General features: G+C 37.7%; 2 protein-coding genes across 6 annotated transcripts; both read right to left on the reverse strand.

Annotated features, from left to right (window-relative positions):
• Positions 1 to 2,122: 2,122 nt before the first annotated feature.
• Positions 2,123 to 14,081, reverse strand: LOC119076062 (REST corepressor). 5 transcript variants are annotated; one of them, XM_037182700.1, is made up of 11 exons: positions 13,826 to 14,047; positions 13,051 to 13,168; positions 12,722 to 12,766; positions 11,198 to 11,332; positions 10,914 to 11,128; positions 10,678 to 10,842; positions 10,153 to 10,248; positions 3,264 to 3,418; positions 2,998 to 3,202; positions 2,597 to 2,941; positions 2,123 to 2,531 (listed from the first exon to the last, which is right to left on the reverse strand). In XM_037182700.1, exons 2-11 carry the CDS (start codon positions 13,160 to 13,162, stop codon positions 2,439 to 2,441), a joined length of 1,566 nt encoding a protein of 521 aa, XP_037038595.1. In that variant the 5' UTR covers positions 13,163 to 13,168; positions 13,826 to 14,047; the 3' UTR covers positions 2,123 to 2,438. The 5 variants fall into 5 exon arrangements, with proteins under 5 accessions (XP_037038595.1, XP_037038594.1, XP_037038596.1 ...); XM_037182699.1 differs by having other exon boundaries at positions 13,796 to 14,046; XM_037182701.1 differs by lacking the exon at positions 10,153 to 10,248 and having other exon boundaries at positions 13,796 to 14,081.
• A 2,989-nt stretch (positions 14,082 to 17,070) lies between these two features.
• LOC119076136 lies at positions 17,071 to 18,522 on the reverse strand. Its single transcript, XM_037182810.1, has 5 exons — positions 18,164 to 18,522; positions 17,987 to 18,096; positions 17,772 to 17,856; positions 17,493 to 17,705; positions 17,071 to 17,432 (listed from the first exon to the last, which is right to left on the reverse strand). Exons 1-5 carry the CDS (start codon positions 18,422 to 18,424, stop codon positions 17,349 to 17,351), a joined length of 753 nt encoding a protein of 250 aa, XP_037038705.1. The 5' UTR covers positions 18,425 to 18,522; the 3' UTR covers positions 17,071 to 17,348.
• Between the last annotated feature and the right edge of the window lie 1,170 nt (positions 18,523 to 19,692).

The following is a 19,692-nucleotide window of genomic DNA, read 5'->3' on the forward strand; positions in this document are numbered from 1 at the left end:
TAAGCATAACACTCTATTCAAATCTGTTCTGGTGCCAGTTTGTAGTGCGTTGCTGTCAAATGTATATACGAGGGGCACCCTAAAAGTTTCGGGAATCGGGTATTTCCGACGCATAAAAGTATTTAATTTGAACATATTCGTACAACATTTTTTAAGGTAAATAGCCAACTCAGCTCGAAAAAAGCGTGTACTCAGACATTAGGGCTTATCATTAAAAATTGAACTAAAATTTCACGACTTCGGCAAGTTTAGACCAGGGTTTCTGTTGTTTGGGTCGCAGTATCGATGTAATACCAGCATAGTTCGATAAAAGAATCCTAAAAATATATATCTAAGAAATCCTAACAGATTTCATCAGAAATTTCGGGAAAATTGAAAGAATTAGATTCACACGCAAAATCACTGCGAGAGCGGCCCTACAAAATGGATCAGTTTATTTCTAAAATTTGAGGTGCAACATGGCCTGTTTCCTAGTGAAACAATAGCTTATGTTTCAGTTATGAAAGTCCATCCCTTTCCAGGCAGAACGTTTTTCCGCTTCTGAGATATTGAGGCCGAGAAATTTAAATCACGAAAAAGCCTGATACTGAAGTCTCACTTTGAGATCACATTTTGCTTGCCTTTGAGTAAAAGTGAGTAATTTATAATCGAAAAAAATACATTAAAAATATAAGTTCTCGGAACGTTTTTAGCGAAATTGTTCTAGGACTACACAATTTGCCGAGGGACACTAAATAAGATCAAACTGGTTTTATCTGCGTATATCAAATTATTTCACATGAATTATGACTTTTCTGATAGCTGAGAATCCAATGCAACAGCAAAGTACTTTCAGTTATCGAAACCGGTTTTTGAGGCAGATCTGTGGAGCTCTGAATCCGTCAACATTAGATGTTTTTAATTTATCGCATTACTACGAAGTGTCAACATTTGAAGGCCGCGTATATGACTTATTACCATTTAGATGGACCATACTTTACATGTTAACATAAAAATACTTTAATAAAAAATAATTATTTAAGAAAAAATTAAAAACGAACAGCACTTCAGAAAATGAATTCTTCCATTTTCAAAAATGGCCGACAAGCCTTTTTATAAATGTTCCTCAACTCACAACAAAATCTTTTTTTACGACGTTAAGACGTCATTTTACTTAAAAAATGTTGAAATTTACGAATATGTTCAAATTAAATACGTTTATGCGTCGGAAATACCCGATTCCCGAAACTTTTAGGGTGCCCCTCGTACGACAGATGGAGTACTCGTTGAATTTGTTATTGTTACTGTTTGGCGGTCAGAAAAATGCAGTTTTTGGTCACTGCAATCCATAGAGTTACAATCAAGAGATGGCATGGTGGCGCAGTCATTTTTAAACATGTCTGGGTGCCCATGTAATTTTTGGGTGCCGATTAGCATCAGCGCCACCTCTCACTGCAATTGCTAATTCAACTAATTATTTCATTCAGAAACGAGACAGTGGTTCGGACTGATTTTCTCCGGTGTGAAGTTCTTGTCCATCATTGATAATATGAAAAATAGTATTTGTTTACCGAGGTGAGAAACTAGGAAATTCCAACAAAACTAAAAGTTGCCAGAGCGAAGCGAGTTCCGCAATTCGCTCCAGTTGGAATTTCCAATTTCTCCCCAAGATAAAGAAATAATTTTTTCATTCGTGCGTGGCGTGAACAACTGTCTTTATCCACGAAGCACACACAACAAACACTTCGTGAAAAATAGTATTTTACATAACAAGAGATGAAAAGATGAAAAGTAGAGTTTTCGTGTGAATTTTGTTGATCCGAGACTAGAGGTCAATAAACACACGAAAACGAGACTTCATGGTCATTTTTAATGCATTTTGCATGGTGTCATGAGCTGTGTAGACAGATGAAAAATGCGTAAAAAATCAGAGTTCACATCAAAGTTACACTCGGCACGATCCCAATTTGACATTTGTCTCATCCATTTTCTCATTTCACTGTGTACCAGCTTACACATACTGCTTCATAATAATTTAGGCTTCAGACGTTTCGGTCGTTTCCATATTCAGTTTAGTTTCGAATATAGAAACTGATGTCGACAAGTCAATAAAAACGCAATCGAAATTGTCAATCGAATGGTATTCCGATTCGAAAATCTTTAATTTATTTGGATTAAATTTAACGTGTGGAACGAAAGCAAATTTAAACGACAAAAAGTGCTTCAAAGTGCGACTAAAACTAAAACTTCGACCATATATGGTTGTCTCAGTATACTCAGTTCAGATTTTGTTCGAAAATTTGCTTTTTGTATAATTTAAATCGATTTCTTTTTGTGTGATCCATTTCTTTTTTTTTAACTGAAAGCGATAGTCATTTTGCACGCAACGATAAAACATATAAAATCATAAATGCCGATCCCATACTCATGTTCGGGATGGGAATTTTCCATTGGACAAATCAATTATCATTTAACGCTTTGAGTATCGGCTGTGATACTTCCTCGACATCGTCATCATCTTTGGTGTTCGTATTCTCTTCATCGGCGTCGATCTGTAACGGAAGAAATATTTTCCATTAGCCATCCCCACCGTAACAGCACGTTAGCGTTGACTTACTTCCATTATTTCCGGCTCATGCTGCTTAATGTCACTAGCGTCCAAGTCTTTCTGTTCGTTCAGTTTCAGCTGCGCCTCGTACTCCTTAACCAGTCCGTCCAGATTATGCTTCTTACGATAGTTCACAAAGAATGTACGAACTTGTGCCTCGGTCTTCGAGCCAATTATATCGGCAATTGCTCCGTACTGTTTGCCATATTTCCGGATCCCGACTATGGCCAAATTAAATTCTTCGTTGTTCCAGCGAGAACTCAACCGATTCATCGTCTCGGGCGGTATCAGTTCTTTATTATCCTCTTCGGTGTTCGCTTTCAGAGCGCTAGCGAGCTGCTTCTTCATTTGAATCTAAATTGGATTTGGTCAGATTTGACTATCGAGGAAGCGGGAAATTGAAAACCTACTTGACTTAGTAAGGTGTTCAACTCACGATCCATCGATGCCAACAAATTGACACTACCTTGGTCGGACTGATCGGAACTGGCTAGGGCAACAATATCGTCGTGATTGATATGCATTCCACGCGGAGGCTTACGCTTATGGCGTTCAACACCACGGCCACGTTTCGCAAAGGTTGGACCGGTTATAGGTCGTTGGGCGCCAGTACGTCTAAGAAATTCGAACAAATTAGTCCACCGATTTTTAGTCACATATCTGAGTCGTTTCGTACCTCCAATGATGGAAGCAACTGTTGCATAGTTCGCCGTGCACTGAAAGATTGGTATAATTGCATGCGACACCGCATCGAGAACAATATTTCTCGGATTTTGTCATGTTGATGTCATCTTTGGTCGATGTGCCATTGGTTGCAGTAGTTGCGGATGTCTGTGAATGGATGCAATTGACTCATGATAGTTGTAGGATTTTAGTGGACTTTAGACAAGGACAATGAAAATGCATGCTTTATGTACACTAAACACAGTGACTACACCAAAGAAAGCTCTAAATTTTCCCACCAAATACTGTAAAAGGCACCAGACCAGTGGTAGGAAGAAAAAAGGAAGTTTGATCGAACTATACTACATTTTCGCAATAGAAGAAGAAGAAAATGTTTTCCCAAAAACAGTCAATGAGAGGAGCCTTAAACGGTATACACACTACAAAAACTCTTTGTGTTTTCCATCATCCAAGGACAGAGGAAAATTGTACTGAAAACTCAGACTTCCAACAATTGCGCTGAAAATTTGACGACATGAGTATCAATTACATTCTGCAGAACAAACGAGTTCCTGCCGAAAGAAGAAGGGACGAGTAGTTGACGTTTCTTCAGAAAGTCCTCGAGATGAAACGACAGTCGATCTGGCGAACTGGCGGTGAGTTCGGTGAAATAGTGAGTTCCTGAAGAAACGCCGACCAATAGCCATGTGGAGATCGTTGTTTTTTCACAAAGTTGCCGAATTTTTAGCGCAATATTTGGAAAGCATTTTGAAACCAGTAAAGAGGACTTCTCATCGGTACAAAAAAAAAATCGCCATAAAGTAACGTGTTGTGAATTAAACATGCCAACAGGCATTGAAGACCAACTGAAAAACATTATTCTAAGACGTGTCAGTGATCTGAACATGGTGAACATCAATGGCTTCCAATATCCATTGTCAAGATGTGTCGCAAAACACGCTATAGATTAAGGTTTCCTCCACATGTTTAATGACTTTTTAATTGTGAAGCAATCGTCGTCATCTCAAGAAGTAAATTGAAAATACACTCGGTTCATCAAAGTTGTACAAACCAAGGCTTTGCATGTGCACTTCGAAAGGTAGCGTCAATGGCCATTTTATTAGACCCGCGGCGACACACCACTTTCAAACGCAAAATAATTCTAATTCACCACATATGATGAGTTGAAATTTGTATAAGAAAAGCAGGGTGACATGAAGTCTTCCGACGACTACGTGCACATCTCATTTCAAAATGAAAAACGTTGGCGATCGACGTTACCTATCCGAATGGCATACCTTCAAAATAGCCATGACTTGTATTTGCAGTTTACGGCATTACAAGAGTGTTTTATCGAAACGGTTGAGTATGTCGGACGAGAATGTTTAGAACTCAAGATGAGTATTAGAAGCAAGCCATTCATCATAAAATGGGATTAGTAGAATAATGATACGTTCTGAAGGAACATGTTAAGATACTTCTGAGTTGATCAAGGCGGTGGTATCACCGTCAACTATTCCCTGTGCCGTCAACTATTTTTGAAAAAGTCTCCATGACAGTTTCAACTTGAAAATAAGAAAAGGTTTTCTTCAAGTTGAATTTTCCAAGGTTCTGAAAGAACAGGTTAACACATTCAAAATAATTGCGGCTTGTCAACTTTCGGCACTCTGGACTTTACTTAAATAGTCGTGGAATGCCTCCAAATAAATTTCTAAAAATCTAGAATTCAGTTTTGGATTTTTATAAATTTATTTGGAGGCATTCCACGACGATTTAAGTAAAGTTTAGGGTGCCGAAAGTTGGTAAGCAGCAATGAATTTCAATGTGTTAAGACATTCACGAAGGCGGGTGAAACACAAATTTTGACAATTTAGACATGTTTTGTTAAACACACTCACTAGAGAAAACTTGAAGAAAAAAATTATTTTTATTAAGTTCACATTTCACACAATCTGCAACAAAACCTGTCTCAATTGTCAAAATTTGTGTTTCAACGACTTCGTGATCAACTTAGAAGTTTCTTTACCTGTTCTTTCAGAACCTTGGAACGATTTTTATCACGAAACACAAATTTTGTCAATTTAGACAGGTTTTGTTAAACACACTCATCATTGTGTCAACTTGATAAAAAAAAAAAATTTCAAGTTTTCTTTTCACTCAATCTCTAGTGAGTGTGTTTAACAAAACATGTCTAAATTGTCAAAATTTGTGTTTCACCTGCCTTCGTGAGTGTCTCAACCAAGGCTGTATACTTTGGGGAGGTCACGCAGATCGCCATTTTATTAGATACGCGGGAACACACCTTTTCCATACAAACAAATTCACCAAAATTGAATTTGTATGGCGTGGTGAATTTTATGTATGAAACGTGGTGTGTAACCCGCGTATCTGCATCTGCGTGACCTCTTCAAAGTATACAGCCTTGGTCTCAACCTGTTCTTTCAGAACCTTGCATTTAGGCCTGAAAATATTTCTTTGAGTCAAAATCTTTTTTTTTTTGAAAAGCTGTGAAAGCACGCAAAAATGTGTTACGTTTGAAGGAAAAATTGGTTTGTGGGTAATAACTTATCACAATCCACACAAGTTTCTCACAGTGACATAAATTAGCTCCCACAATTTTTCCATTGAAAGTGACACACCTTTACGTGTTCCAATGGTTTTACTTAGAAAAAAAGATTTCGGTTCAAGGAAATCATCAAAAAACGAATATTTTCCGGTCTTAAAAGGTTACAAATATGCAAAGGGTACATCGCTCTTAACAAATTTGATGCCCCTTCGTGGGTGTCTTAACCTGTTCTTTCAGAATCTTGGAATAACGAGACCTTTTTTGCAGGGTCGCTCAACGAATGATTGTGAACCACTCTAAATCGGGAACAATTTAAAAAGAATGCAAACCGTACGTACAGAAGTTCGCAAAACAATTCCATAAACAAACACAAACATTTTTCGTTCTTAATTAATTTGAATAATTTATTTACATCATTTTCTGCACGTCCATTTTTTCTTTCTTTGCTTTTTTTCTCATCTTTCTTCTTTAAATTTAACAATTTAATTTAGTTTTTTTTTCTTCTTTAGCTTAATTTAATACCGAACCTGTGTTTGGGGGAGGGGAGGACCTGGTTTTCAAATCGTATGCACATTTATACGAAATCGAAACGTTCTTTCCTTTCCTTCTTTTGTTTCTGCTTTAACAAAATTGATCTCTCACTGTCTCTCTCTCTCATACAATCTAACTAAATTTCTACTTAATTTATAGCAAAATGCTACACACAATCAACACACGGTATTATGAATATAAATGTAGATGCAGAGCGTGTGCATAGCATTTTTTTGTCTACAGTACATCTCACAGAAGTGTCAGACGATGTGGTGTTGTTGCGGAGGTTCTAGGTTTCTGGAAAGAGTTGAAATAAAAAGGAAAAAATTGGTAAAATTCGAAATTTTAATTTTTTTTTGTTTGTTTTGTTTTACATTCTATTTCGCTAGCTAAATGTTGGGTTAATTAAAAAATAAAAATGAAAATTTATTTTGTCATACAAAATGAATAATTTAGAGGAAATGGGGAGGGAAGGTACAATGAAAATATGAAGCATTTTAGGGTAGAGTAGATTAGAAAATGGTTATAAAAAAAAGGATTTTGTATAATTTGCATGCACATCAACCAGGGCTTATTTTAGAGAATTCCGAAATTTTTTGAAAATACTCCGAAAAAATTCCGAAAAAATCGGATTTTTTTCTTCTTCAGAATTTCCAGGAATGATTCGGATTTTTTTCAGAATTAAAATTCTCTAAAATAAGTCCTGACATCAACAAAAAAAAAAAAAACATTACGGTTAAGAATGCTTCAGGTCTACAGTTCTTAGTTCTATGTTCTGCTGACACAACTCTTCTCTACAAGAACGTCTGATTCAAAATGGAAGTGAAAGTATCGTCCCTAATCTTCACCGTTTCGATTGTAATCTATTTTTCATAAATTGTGCACACCCCTAACCCTAATAATGAATGTGGACGCCGGATGTAATAAACAAACGAATTTTTGGTTTGTTATGGAATTGTTTGGTTTATGGAATATTTTGCCTTCATTCCGTACGATTCCGCTAAGTCGACAATACATTTCTTCAAATTTTTCATAATTTTTTATGTTTAACGAACTACACATGCATATAAGGAACTAAGAAAACATGGACTACACTACCTTAACTCCCACATTTAAGAGCAATGCATTCCTTGCAAATTTGTAGCCTGCATTTAGGCGGAAGAATATTCGTTTTTTGATGATTTCTCTGAACGAAAATCTTTTTTTAAGTAAAACCACAAAGAAATGATAAGTTGGTATGCCTATGGCGAGATAGAAGGAATATGAGGTTAAAAAATGTGTACGGTATCTCGTCACAGGCGTACCAACTTATCATTTCTCTGTAAAACCATTAAAGCACGCTAAAGTGTGTGTTTCTTTTAGAGGAAAAATTGGTTTGTGGATGATAACTTGGGGACTTGGAGAAACCTTTGCAGATTACATAAATTTACACAATCTGCAAAGGTTTTACTTTTTCAAAAAAAAAGATTTTGGTTCAGAGAAATCATCAAAAAACGAATATTTTTCCGCCTAAACGTAGGCTACAAATGTGCAAATGGTCCATTGCTCTTAATACAATTGATTTGTCACAGACAACATAATCGAAGTTATTTTTTTCCCATTTGATTGATGTTTGTCTCATATTGAATGAAATGATGCCTTTGAGGTACAGTCGACGTCAGTGAAATTTAGACATGTATTTGCTTCAACTGCTTTTCAGCTAGTCCATCAAAGCAAAAGAACTTATTCGTCTTTATACGCGCGTTTTAGTGCTTAAACCGTATACAGGTGAGTGGACCAGCTGACGAACGGCTAAAGGAAATTAATGCCTAAATTTGGGAGACATTTCCTGTACCGTTTTCTTTGTGAAAAAACCAGAACAAAAAGTAAATTAGAAGAAGAATGCCTTGGATCGGTAATTAGTGAGGATAAACAGATATCAAGAAGTTTTTGTAAGCTCTGCCTAAGGCACCACGATTGATCAAAACCACTGTGACACGTTTATTTGCGAACAATCTTTGTTAGTTCAAACTATTAAATTTATCAACATGGGCGTTAGTCGTTCAATAGAATTACGGTTAGCTCGCTTAGTATGTGTTCATTACGTAGGTGGAAGCACGAGTTTTCAATGTGTAAAGGCCTACTTTTGAAAATAGAAAATCAAAACCCACTGCTGACCGGTGGCGACTCGCTTGATGAACTAGTAATACGAGAACAAATGCCTTACTCTATAGAAATTTAATTAATTTGCACTAGAAATACTTCGAAGTACGTCGTACTAATGAAGGCTTTTCATTTTGTGCCGGTTCTTGTCTTTGGGTTGAGTTATTCGGTGTGAAATTGAAAAATTAACAAATTATATCACAAAATCGAAAGTTAACCTTACCGTCCTAACAATCTCTACAACATAAACCAATCTGTAAAAACCAAATTCTACAATTTTATCTTCAAACCATACACACCACAGTTCATGCAATTAAGACAAATTTTTACTCAGACTGAGTCTAGGACAATTAGTTAGACAATGGATTCGTTTTCGAAAACTGATTCGTAAGATTGATAAGACACAGTAGGGTTAACAGTTTATCTGGGCCTCGGAACAGACCAACTTTATGTCAAAAACTTAATTGAACTCGATCCGAGGCATGGTATCTTCGGGTCGGTGGTCAGTAGTTTTCTGTTGAACAAGCCACAGAAGGGAACTTATGTTTTGTTTCTTACTGAAGTATTCAAGTAATGTCATGCGCAACCAAAAACCACAGACACTCACCACAAGTCTGGCATTTTCGTACTATTAGCGAGTTCTTTACAGGGCGAATGAGCTTAGCCTTTTTGCATGACCTGTTGCGTCAACTTGTACAAGTTCGCGAATCAAAAGCGGACATGGAAATAATGTTTTCGATCCAGTCAGTGATCAAATCCAAAATTTACGGTAAACAAAACCTTAAAACGGGCTTCCCGTTCCCGATGCTGTGTTCGGTGAAGGCTTAATTTGCTGGTATTCAAATTTTGTACGGAAAAAATATTTCCCGGTGCTAGGTTACCATGATACCATACACTATTCCATGCCCAATCAAAGGCAGAATATTTTCGAAAATTCACATTGAAATTTAATGAAAAATTAGATTTTCAGTCAGATGGGTGTAGACACTGAAAGCGCTGAAGGTACACAAGATCTTTCTCCGATATACTCTTTCCCTTTTCAACGAGATCATTTTACAGATATTTGCCTGATGCGATAATTCTAAACATTGACGAGAAGCGAAGCAGTCATTTCATTACATGCTTAACTAAGCTCAAAAAGAAGGTCACAGTCAGATATAAGCTAGGGAAAATAAAATGATTTTATCGAAAAGCTGCAGTCAGAGGCAGTACTATTTCAGCATGAATTTCATTCAGCTGTTTTTCAGCTTGTTCACTCATACAAAACAAAACTGTGTCTACGGTTGGATCAGCAGTATACAAGTTGTTTTGTTTGTATGTGTCAACCAGCTGAAAAACAGCTGAAGCAAATTGATGCTGAAATTTCACTGGCTCCGACTGTAAAAAATGTGTAACACGGAAAATTCCGAAAAAAAAATTAAATGCGGCCGTATGGTGTATGCATGTCAAGTGTGGGTTAATTGATGAGTACAATAAAATGAAAGTGAGAAAATGAAGAGAGAGAAAATAATTAATTTTGAAACCAAAAGCGATCGAGAGCATAATAGAAAATGATAGAACGAAATGGATCGTGGCTGTCTTGTGTATAAACAAAATAGGCCAAAAAGAAACCAAAAATTAAAGGAAAAGAAAATTTCTCAGCTTTTCAACTTATGCCACCCACCTGATTTGTGGGCGTTGATGAATTATTATGATCATCATTTGAACCTCGTGGTGGCGATCCACTTGTTCTTCGAATACCTCTATGCAGTGGCCATTTCTAAACATTTTAAAATTAAAAATTAAAAAAAAAAAATTTTGATTAGCAAATTTCGTTGGGTCAGGTCGTAAATTTCGTCGTCATCGGTTCTGGCGAAGGGTGTGAATCGGATTCGATTATAATAACATTTTGATGGGCCACAAAATGTCATTATATCTCTTCAGAACAAAACAAAAAACAAATCAAAACAATTGAAATCAAAGAAGTTATGTGGACCGATAGAAGGAGAATATTGACGAAGAAAAATGCCAAGTTAAGAACACTTCGATCGATCAGTCTATACAACTTCTTTGATCAAAATTCTACAAAAAACCATAACACTGCTTGCAGCACACAAATCAAAATAATTAAAAAAACAAAAAACAAAAATCGAGAAACCAAACCAATCCAACCAACCCCAAACTTTAGTGTCCGCGGTTAAGAACCTACCTTTTCTTCGGTGTCCGATTCTTCGTTACTGCCGTTTTCGCTTCCATTCTCTGATCCCTCTTTCGCTTTAATCTTCTCCTGTCTATCCATTACTGACGTACGGCTACGCGTTTTTTTCCAGGAGTAGTAATATTTGACTAGACTGGGAATGGGCTTGTCGGGCAGCTGTTAGAAAAGAACCAACCGAATTAAAATCCATCGGATCAATCGCATACAACTTCAAAGTATAACCTTACCATCTGTCTGATTCGATGAAAACTTTTGCCGTGAAATTGAAATGCTTGCTCGAATAAAACTTTGTCTTCGACAGTCCATTCGTCCGGAAATGGTGTGAAATTAGCTAAATCTAACACGGCCCGTTCCAGATCGTGTTTGTGCCAGAATAGCATGCCGAGCGCCTGTTCACCGTTGTAGCCATATTTTTCCTTTGCCACGGAAATGTATTCTTCCACTGGTTTCGGGAAAGGTTCGGATTTATTAGTTTGTTCAATGTTTGCGTTACGGATTAAGCCCAACTTACATTTACTTTCTGGTATGTCTGTGGTGGGCGACCACACTAGCAGTGCACGATCGGTCAGTGTTTCCGGTTTTCTGTCAGTGATCGGGATTAGTTCTGGACAAACGACTTGATAGTCTTTACCAACACGAATTTTTTCTGGAAAAAGAGGAAAATTTTCATTGCTTTAGAAAGCTGAGTTAAAGGTACGACGACTACGAAGGCCAGCGGATTTTTTTTTCTGAGGCTGGTCATAAATTAAAGGCGTTTACGGCGATTACCACGACCCAAGAACAATCAAAAATAAATTCAGGAAAGAGAACTAATGCTGAGGAACGACCGGTGTGTAATTCATGAAAGAAAATTCAGTTTCGTCATTCATCCCTCAAAAATTTTCAGTTGAATGCTTAACACACGGAGATGACTGAACGAGCTTGTTTTGGTAATTTCCGTGATATCCATAGATAACGAACAACCCTCGTTTGCTTGTTCAGATTACACCCTATGCGAAATAACAACACTAAGGGAAGTCTAGTGTCTAGCAGACAAAGAGGGATATTCGAAGCTAACCAAATTTGGTGGAAGGACATTCTTAAACAGAGTGACAGGAAGTGTCACAAATGTTGACAGTTATCCAAAAAATGGTTTTGGTTTTCCGATTACTTCAATTACGTTAGAGCATAGCACCACATAAAGTGGAAATCGAAATCTATTTTCTCGAAAATGGTTCACGATTTTAGCCTGGAAATTTCCGTGGGTCGATTTTAACTTGATCTGGCTGTGCTAACCAAAGAACCTAAACCACTGAAGGTAATGCAAAACCGCACAAGCACATCGAACCCAAGTTTCACGTGAGTTCGAGTCCAGCATAAGAGTACACACTGTTGCAGCACCTACGAATTCACTTAGATTTTTCGCAGTACTTTCCCAACATTTACGTCTCATATTCACCACATTCCGTCAATTCTATAGAAATCGTTAGCGCTGCAAACGAAATATGGTGCTGCATTGCTGCACTTAAATTTATCCGAAACTTGGGTTCCGTATTTTTTGTGATTCGCTGAAGATATGCATTACCTTCTGACAGTTTTGCATTACTTTGGTACTAGCCATGAGGAAAATTAAAATTTCCGCAAAATTGTACCCTATGTTCCACATCGATTGGAAATTGTACATAGCGTCAAAAAATGGGAAGAGGCATAACCAGCAATCAATGCGTATTTAACACACTCTGGCATTGAGTTAGTTCTGTTGATATATGTTGTGGCGCGACCAAGACCCCATTGACGTTGTAAAATTGTAAAATCAACTTTCGTCTGACGTACAGTTACCGGAAATAATGATAAGGCCAACAACTGTGCAAATAAATGTGTTCTCGCTGACTCTATGGTTGATTTTGTTTGACTAAAATTCGTTTCAATTTTGATTCTTTCGGCATTGCGAACAATTATGAATTGACAGCCGTTCCATACGTAATTTAGTCTTTGATTCAAACAAACAACTGGCAGAAACCATAAACAGAAACAATTTTCTTCCACAATTTCTTACCTTCGTATTCGCTTTTCGTCTTTGTTTTGCCGATTTTCTTTGTCGCTGAAACGGGAAAAAAAAATCAAAAACCAATTTTATTATCTGCATCGAACAATTTGCAATCTTGCAAGTGCATCGTCTACCGTCATCCAGCAACGAATCGTAATGCGTTCAACATTCGCATATTTCTATACAACGTTTTTATGACTACACCAGTGGCTTTTCCACCGAAAATGATAACAAAAATTCAAAGCAGCGATCATTTTCGTGACGCGAATTTCGTCGTTGTTGTTGTTGTTGCGGGTAGACGAATTCACATACGAAATAAAATTCAATGTAACACTTACAATCATCGTCTGAACTGGAATCAGGTGAACCACCATGACCGTTGGGGCTCGGTCCACGCGATCTCTTCCCGTTGCGTACGTTATTTTCGTTATTCCTTTCGTTCAGCACCATGTTTGCCTAATATACAACACAAAGCCAAATTGTATTCATCCACAACACAAACTTTTATCGGATTTCCAGTGGAACAACAACGGAACAAACAGATTTATCGGATATAGAACAACCAAGCTGTGTGTGCTGTACAAGGCATATCAGACAAAGATGTCACTCGCTGAATGCTCAGCGTCACTTTTCTCTTACAACCGTACAAAAATGGATGGGTTTGCAATGCAGCAATGTCAATTTGACAGATCGACATCGTCATCCAGCGATAATTTTTTTTTTTTGAAATGGAAATTATTCTGTCTTGATGAATTGGACTACGGAAATTCAGATTTTCCATTTCGACAAGGACAATTCCAAGTTATGACTAGGACATTGATGAAGAAAATGTGGCGGGGTCTACAGCCGTTTGTTTGAAGTAATAAACAACACAGCATGTCATGTAGGTGGACTGACTGACTTTTCTCGTACAACCGTAGCACTTAATAAGCGCTTCGCGGATACGTTTTGTTTTAAAATTTTGTTGAATCAAAACCAACTCAACTTTCACAGAAGTCCCTCTGCCCACACACCAAGAACCGATCTGTCAATCCGTCCACTTATCAAAAGCGGAAATTTGCAAGAGATTTAAGTTTAACTTACGATTTCCTATTGAACGGATCTATGAACTACCTGTCGACTATGAACTGTGTGTCGAACGGTATTTTTGCTGATATTAAATACGGCACACCGTAACCAAAAATTTATTAGGATGTCACTTCGCTCAAATAAACCGCTTTCGCAACAGAACTGTATTTCCGTTTATTTCACTGTCCAATTTTTCTTTTAAGACGACATCCTTTTACCGATAGACTTATCAGTGTAGATGCGAAATTGAAATGAACGTCGACTTTGTGTCGACAAACGTCTTGCACCGAAAAAATAGAATGCAGTGAGCGTGGTGTTTATTCTCTCCATAGAGAGAGAGAGCGCGTTTGATACTCTTTCACGATGGTGGATGATGGATGATGGAGATGGATGGTAAAAATTGTCTACGCTTTGTCGTGTGCGTATGTGCTGTATGTGCATAATTTACCTGCTCTGTGGCATCTGGTGCTTGGATTAGTTATTAACGTCGTCATAAAGTCATTAGGTAAAAAGGACTTTGTTCCGAATGGAAAAGTACCAGAGCGTTTCGGGTCGTTTTGACGACATCAAAATCGTTTGATATGAAACTGCAATATTTGAGCAAGAGAAAGTGTGATTGACCATTCAATCGTACGTTGCAAGTAAACCATCTCAACCAACCGGTTCGCAAGTGATAAATTGGAATTAAACTTTTTGTGCATTCGAATTGCAGTTTTGTCAATAAAATTTCTCAATGGGTTATTGGGTGATATTAGGAGACCAAGATGACTACTTGCAATACTCTCTCTAGCAAACAAACTAATTTTATTAAGGTGGTGTAAGAATCAGGTAGCCTTTGGAATTTACATGTACACTACAGCGTAGTCAGTCAAAATGTAAAATAGCGTTTGTGGAATACAAAGAAATAATGTTTGAATTTGACATAGAGAACTGGAGAGTTTGGCTGCTAGAGAGAGTATTGCTACTTTTAAACGGAATTATTGTCCGCGGAATTAGAGTTAAGGCTCGGAACGCGGTCAAAAATATGACTCAGCCTGAAAATTCAGGTCAGGTCAGATTTATATTTAACAAAAACGTGACCTGACTTGAACATAAATTCTAAAATCTGTTATGTTTCACGTTGACCATTCAAATTTTCAGGTACACTTGCCAGATTTCAGGTCAGGACTGACCTTTTCACTGTATTCAGGTTTCAGATCAGGTCGAAATTGGTTGAATCGGGTTCAGTTCAAAACTGATTCAGGGGATTTCCAGTTCAGTTGTCACGTTAACCTGTTCCAAGCTGTAGCAGTTTAACGTTCAATTCAGTCTATTTCCTAAATGAGATTAACCCATCCACCGAATAAAATGCTTAAAGTCACTTTTAAGGAAATTTCCCATAAATCCCACAAATTTACGGTAGTAGCACGGCAGAGTAAAATAAACCTTTATTCTGTCGTGGTAGTAGACATAACAACATTTTTACCAAAAGGCACAGAATGGGCATACCGGCTTGAAATTTCGTATTTTTGAGATATTTCACTTGTAGATCTTAACTCTAAGCATTACCCAAAACTTCCAAAACAACTGATATCCCACAAAAACCTCAAAAGAGGAAGAGGTGACGCTAGTACTGTAAAAGTTAAACTTCCAAAACATTTGATATCAGTTTTGGTGACGCATTCTGCGCCTCAACGTAATCAATTTTGACCAAGAAAATTTTAACATGAAAATGAGTCAACGAGAAGTTTACCGATACCGATGAGATTTTACAACGAAAGTCTTACAAAAACGAGCCATCAGAACAGCCATCAGAACAGCGACTGAGCCCCGTACAAACCCGTATATCTATTGCGTACGTGACCCTAGTGCGTCTGTCACCCTACTTTGACCGTAAGCCTATTGCGCCGGTTAATGTAGTTAAAGTAAAATTATTATGTAATATGTACATCTTACAAATTGCGCATAGCGCAATTACGAAGCCCCGTACGACGTTCCTTTCAAATGAAACAAAAATTTCAAATCGCCCTAAAAATTTTATTTTTTTTGAAGGGCCTAGTATCGGCCTCAGTCCGAGGACCCAAATTTAATTTTTTTTTCAACTACATTCTATTCGGCCTTTGATTACCTTCCAAATGAAACAAAAATTACGAAAAACGGATGAAATTTACTCGAGTTATATGTGAAATACACATAGGGCCCTAGTAGCGGCCTTAGGCCAAGGACCCAAATTTAATTTTTTTTCAACAACATTCTATTCGGCATTCGATTACCTTCCAAATCAAACAAAAATTACGAAAAACGGATGAAATTTACTCGAGTTCTATGTAAAATACACATAGGGCCCTAGTAGCATTTCACTTCTAAGGCCCTAACTCACGGTCCACTCACCCGATTTTAAAAAACTTTTTTTTCCTGGATTGGTATTGACAATACCTATCATTTGCCGTGTCATTTACATTTCCATCGTTTATTTTGCCATAAATATCACCAAAAGACCTTAAATCACTTAGGTGGCCCTAACTCACGAAGGGCCGACCCGAATATGCCCATCTTCGAACTTAGCCTCACTATTTTGACTATCTTTCAGGGAAAAAAATATTTTTTAAAATCGGATTTGATTTACTCAAGATATCGACGTGACGGACAGACGGACAGACGGCCCAAATTTTTATTGCAGATTCGTCATCTATAAACATAGGCAAACACTTTGCCCTTACCGTCTGCTTCGAATTCCATCAATTACACACGGCATCGTAATCCTATAAGCCCCTTCGTACTTCGTACGGGGCTAAAAATGCGTCACAAAGTTGCAGATGATTATTGTCGTAACTGAAAAACTGAAAAAATGTTCCAACGGATGCGGAAGTGGACCTATGGACCAGCACCCGTCGAATTTGGTACCATTCGATCGGTATTTATCCCTTTTTCAATTTTCATAAAATTTTTTCATTTTTTCGTGGTTTTTGACGCACATTTTTTTTAAAAATTATTTGTCAGTTCGGCCCTGTCTACCAATATTTCGTTTTTGTAAAAAATAGAGCTTTGGGTGTCCGTGATAAAAACGACATAGTCGAACAATCGGATATTCTGTATACATTCGATTAACACTAGTGATGACCTCAGACATCTACAAAGTATTTTGAAGTTAATTGAACGACAGTTATTGCTGTCGTCTGTTAAGAGTCAAAGGTCATTCGTTAATTTGATAATTTGATTAAAAGTAAAAGGTGAGCCGATTGCTTGGGATGTGTAGAATGCAAAATTCTAACATTTGAACATGGACTTTTGCGGAGAGATAAACGATCGGCTGGCCGTATTCTTTTAATTTTTATTTGATCTGAAAAATGTACACAGAAATTGAATAATAATTTACCTACGACAAACTAAACAGCCTGAATACAACTTACGCCGTACACTCAATCCCGTTGAGTGTGTGGCACAAGGTGTATTCAGGCTGCTTACGACAAACGTGTTTCAGTCTCGATAGATTTGAGTCAAACCTTAAAACAATGAAAAAAATTATTCACAAAATAGCCTTCCCGGTTGCCCCATGTTCACTCCTTTCTCTCTCTCTCTCTCTCTCTATTTATATCGACGTGTAAATATCGCGGTTCTCCGACAGATCACTCGGTTGGATTTTGCAGCCACTCTGCACAAATTTGATTCCGTCCTGGAGTGAATAAGAATGGAAAATTAAGACGGAATGGCGATCCCGGTTCAGTATCCTTACCCTAACTAAAAATGGGAAATCTTTCCAAAACGCTAAGTGTGGAATGACCTCGATGCCTCGGGCTCCCATTAGAAAATAGTCTACCAACACTCCAACGACTAGGTACGCAAAGACGATGACAAGAAATGTTATATTGAGCACAGCTCCAGTGCTTAACGTTGACACAGTGAACAATTCCTGTTTGCATGCATGCTTGGAGAACAGTGCCAGATTCTGTGGATTTTATTTTTTTGTTATCAGAAGATGGTATACGGGTCAAATTTAGGCATAGTCACTTACAGCTTGCCCAGACGAGTTGCCATCCACGAAAAAATAATTCCGCTCGACATCTGTGCAAATCAGCGAAACTGTCGTGACCACAGCTCTAAAAATTCGGGGAGTGCAATTAGAATCGATCAAAGAAGAGACATGTCAGGTCCGGACAAGGCTTTTCAACTTTTCGTGGCAACTGAGCCTTTTGATAGCCAGTCCGGCCCTGTGTCTTTGGAACTCACTGATGAGTGTAAGCAAGATACACCGTACCATCAGTATCTACTTTCAAGGCAGCGTCTTTGTTATTTGCCAATAGTGTAAGGTTATCCGCTTCTGCATTGTATAGGCAGATCTGTTAGGCAAAGGTTTTTGTTCAAAAGGAAATTTTCGAAATAGTTCGCGGACGTTTTGTTCCTTACCCCGTAGCCCGGATCGCAAGTGCTGACGTTAATTGGTTTGAAATCCGGTCGAATGGTACTGTCGCTGCATAGGCTCAATATGTATGAAATGCCAGTGATGTTGGGCACAAACGCCTCAAACTCTACCTTTTCAAGTGCTTGTAAATCGTAGCCGAATCCATTTTCGTAATTACATCGACACGGACTTGTCTGCTGACATTGATCAGCTCGAATACAGTTGACAATTGATAAGATCCAGACGATTGAGAAAATCGAAATCATCCTTTGACTTTGATGTGTACAAATATTTGTTTTCTTTCTTTTTTATTGTTTGCTTATGACATTTCAGATAATCAAACAAAAAAAAGTCGTCAAACGTCAAATCGACATTCAAATGCATTCCGTTAGGTGCCATTGTGGCATAGATTTTTGAATTGAAGGCGCGATTCCAAGGTTGTGAAACACAGGGTAAAACAATGAGTTGATCACAAAGTTTGTGAAGGTGGCCTCACAGTCATCCGTTTTGCCTAAGTGTACATGGGAGTTGACATTGTCAACTTGACATTTCAAACAACAGGTTCATCATGTGCTCTATTGTTTAAATTGTCAACTGTCACGTACTCGGAGACCAAACGGATGACTGTTAATAGTGTTAAGGTGATAGAGATGGCGAAACGACAACCTATTGTTCCATCTCGGGGTCTGCTGTCAGATTCTTTTGTATTATCGATGACAGCAGACCCCGAGTTGGTTTTCCATCCCGCTCTACTTAAACACCGTATTCAGAGGTGGCCTCACAGTTCTCCGTTGTCACTCCGTTTAGCTTTCAACTGTTGGTCTGTCATTGATTTTTATTAAAACCAAAGATAGGCGAAACCCATGAGGGTACTGGTAAAAACACGTGGAGACATCCACGAAGGCGGGTGCCTTGTCAATCGTACTCATTATAAATTGTGCAAAAATTCAACTTAAGAGAACACAAATATTGTTACGTTGAAATTGTCATTAGACTTTTTCAAACCTACTTGGCGCCACAGAGAAATATTGATGCCTTCGTGATTCAGTCCAGAAGTGTCTTAATCTGTTCTTTCAGAACTTTGGGTCTTATGTGCATGAGACACAGGTATATGAGACAATGAAACTGTACATATATCTATGATTGTGAACCAAGCATACATCCATACCTACCTCCTATATAGTAAATGAAATGGTTTATATGTTCATTGATGAGTGCCCTTGGTGCTTGTCTCCACTGTTTTATCCCGAAAAATAAATTGATGTCAAAGTTGTAACTGGGATACTTTCTTCGAGTGTACCATTGATATTTGTTATCATCCGAGCTGTCATCGGTATTCACTACCTCTACCAGCGTTACAATAGTACCACTCTTTTAGTTCCACTTTTTTCGTAAAAGGAAAAAGTGGAACTATTTTCACGCCGCATATATGCAGCGTTACAATAGTTTCACTTTTTTAGTTCCTTATACAAGTGGAACTATTGTAACGTTGCATATATGCAGCGTTACAATAGTTCCACTTTTTCCCTTTTAC

This window comes from Bradysia coprophila, unplaced genomic scaffold (genome assembly GCF_014529535.1).
Source record: "Bradysia coprophila strain Holo2 unplaced genomic scaffold, BU_Bcop_v1 contig_232, whole genome shotgun sequence".
NCBI lineage: Eukaryota > Metazoa > Arthropoda > Insecta > Diptera > Sciaridae > Bradysia > Bradysia coprophila.

Coding starts and splice junctions, on each gene's coding strand:
- LOC119076062 (XM_037182700.1), bottom strand. CDS start 13,162: ATGGTGCTGAACGAAAGGAATAACGAAAATAACGTACGCAACGGGAAG. Junction 11,129..11,197: donor AGACATACCAGAAAGTAAAT/GTAAGTTGGGCT, acceptor TCCCGAAACCAG/TGGAAGAATACATTTCCGTG. Junction 2,532..2,596: donor ATGAGCCGGAAATAATGGAA/GTAAGTCAACGC, acceptor CTTCCGTTACAG/ATCGACGCCGATGAAGAGAA.
- LOC119076136 (XM_037182810.1), bottom strand. CDS start 18,424: ATGATTTCGATTTTCTCAATCGTCTGGATCTTATCAATTGTCAACTGT. Junction 18,097..18,163: donor CTTGCGATCCGGGCTACGGG/GTAAGGAACAAA, acceptor TTTGCCTAACAG/ATCTGCCTATACAATGCAGA. Junction 17,433..17,492: donor ATTTCCCATTTTTAGTTAGG/GTAAGGATACTG, acceptor TATTCACTCCAG/GACGGAATCAAATTTGTGCA.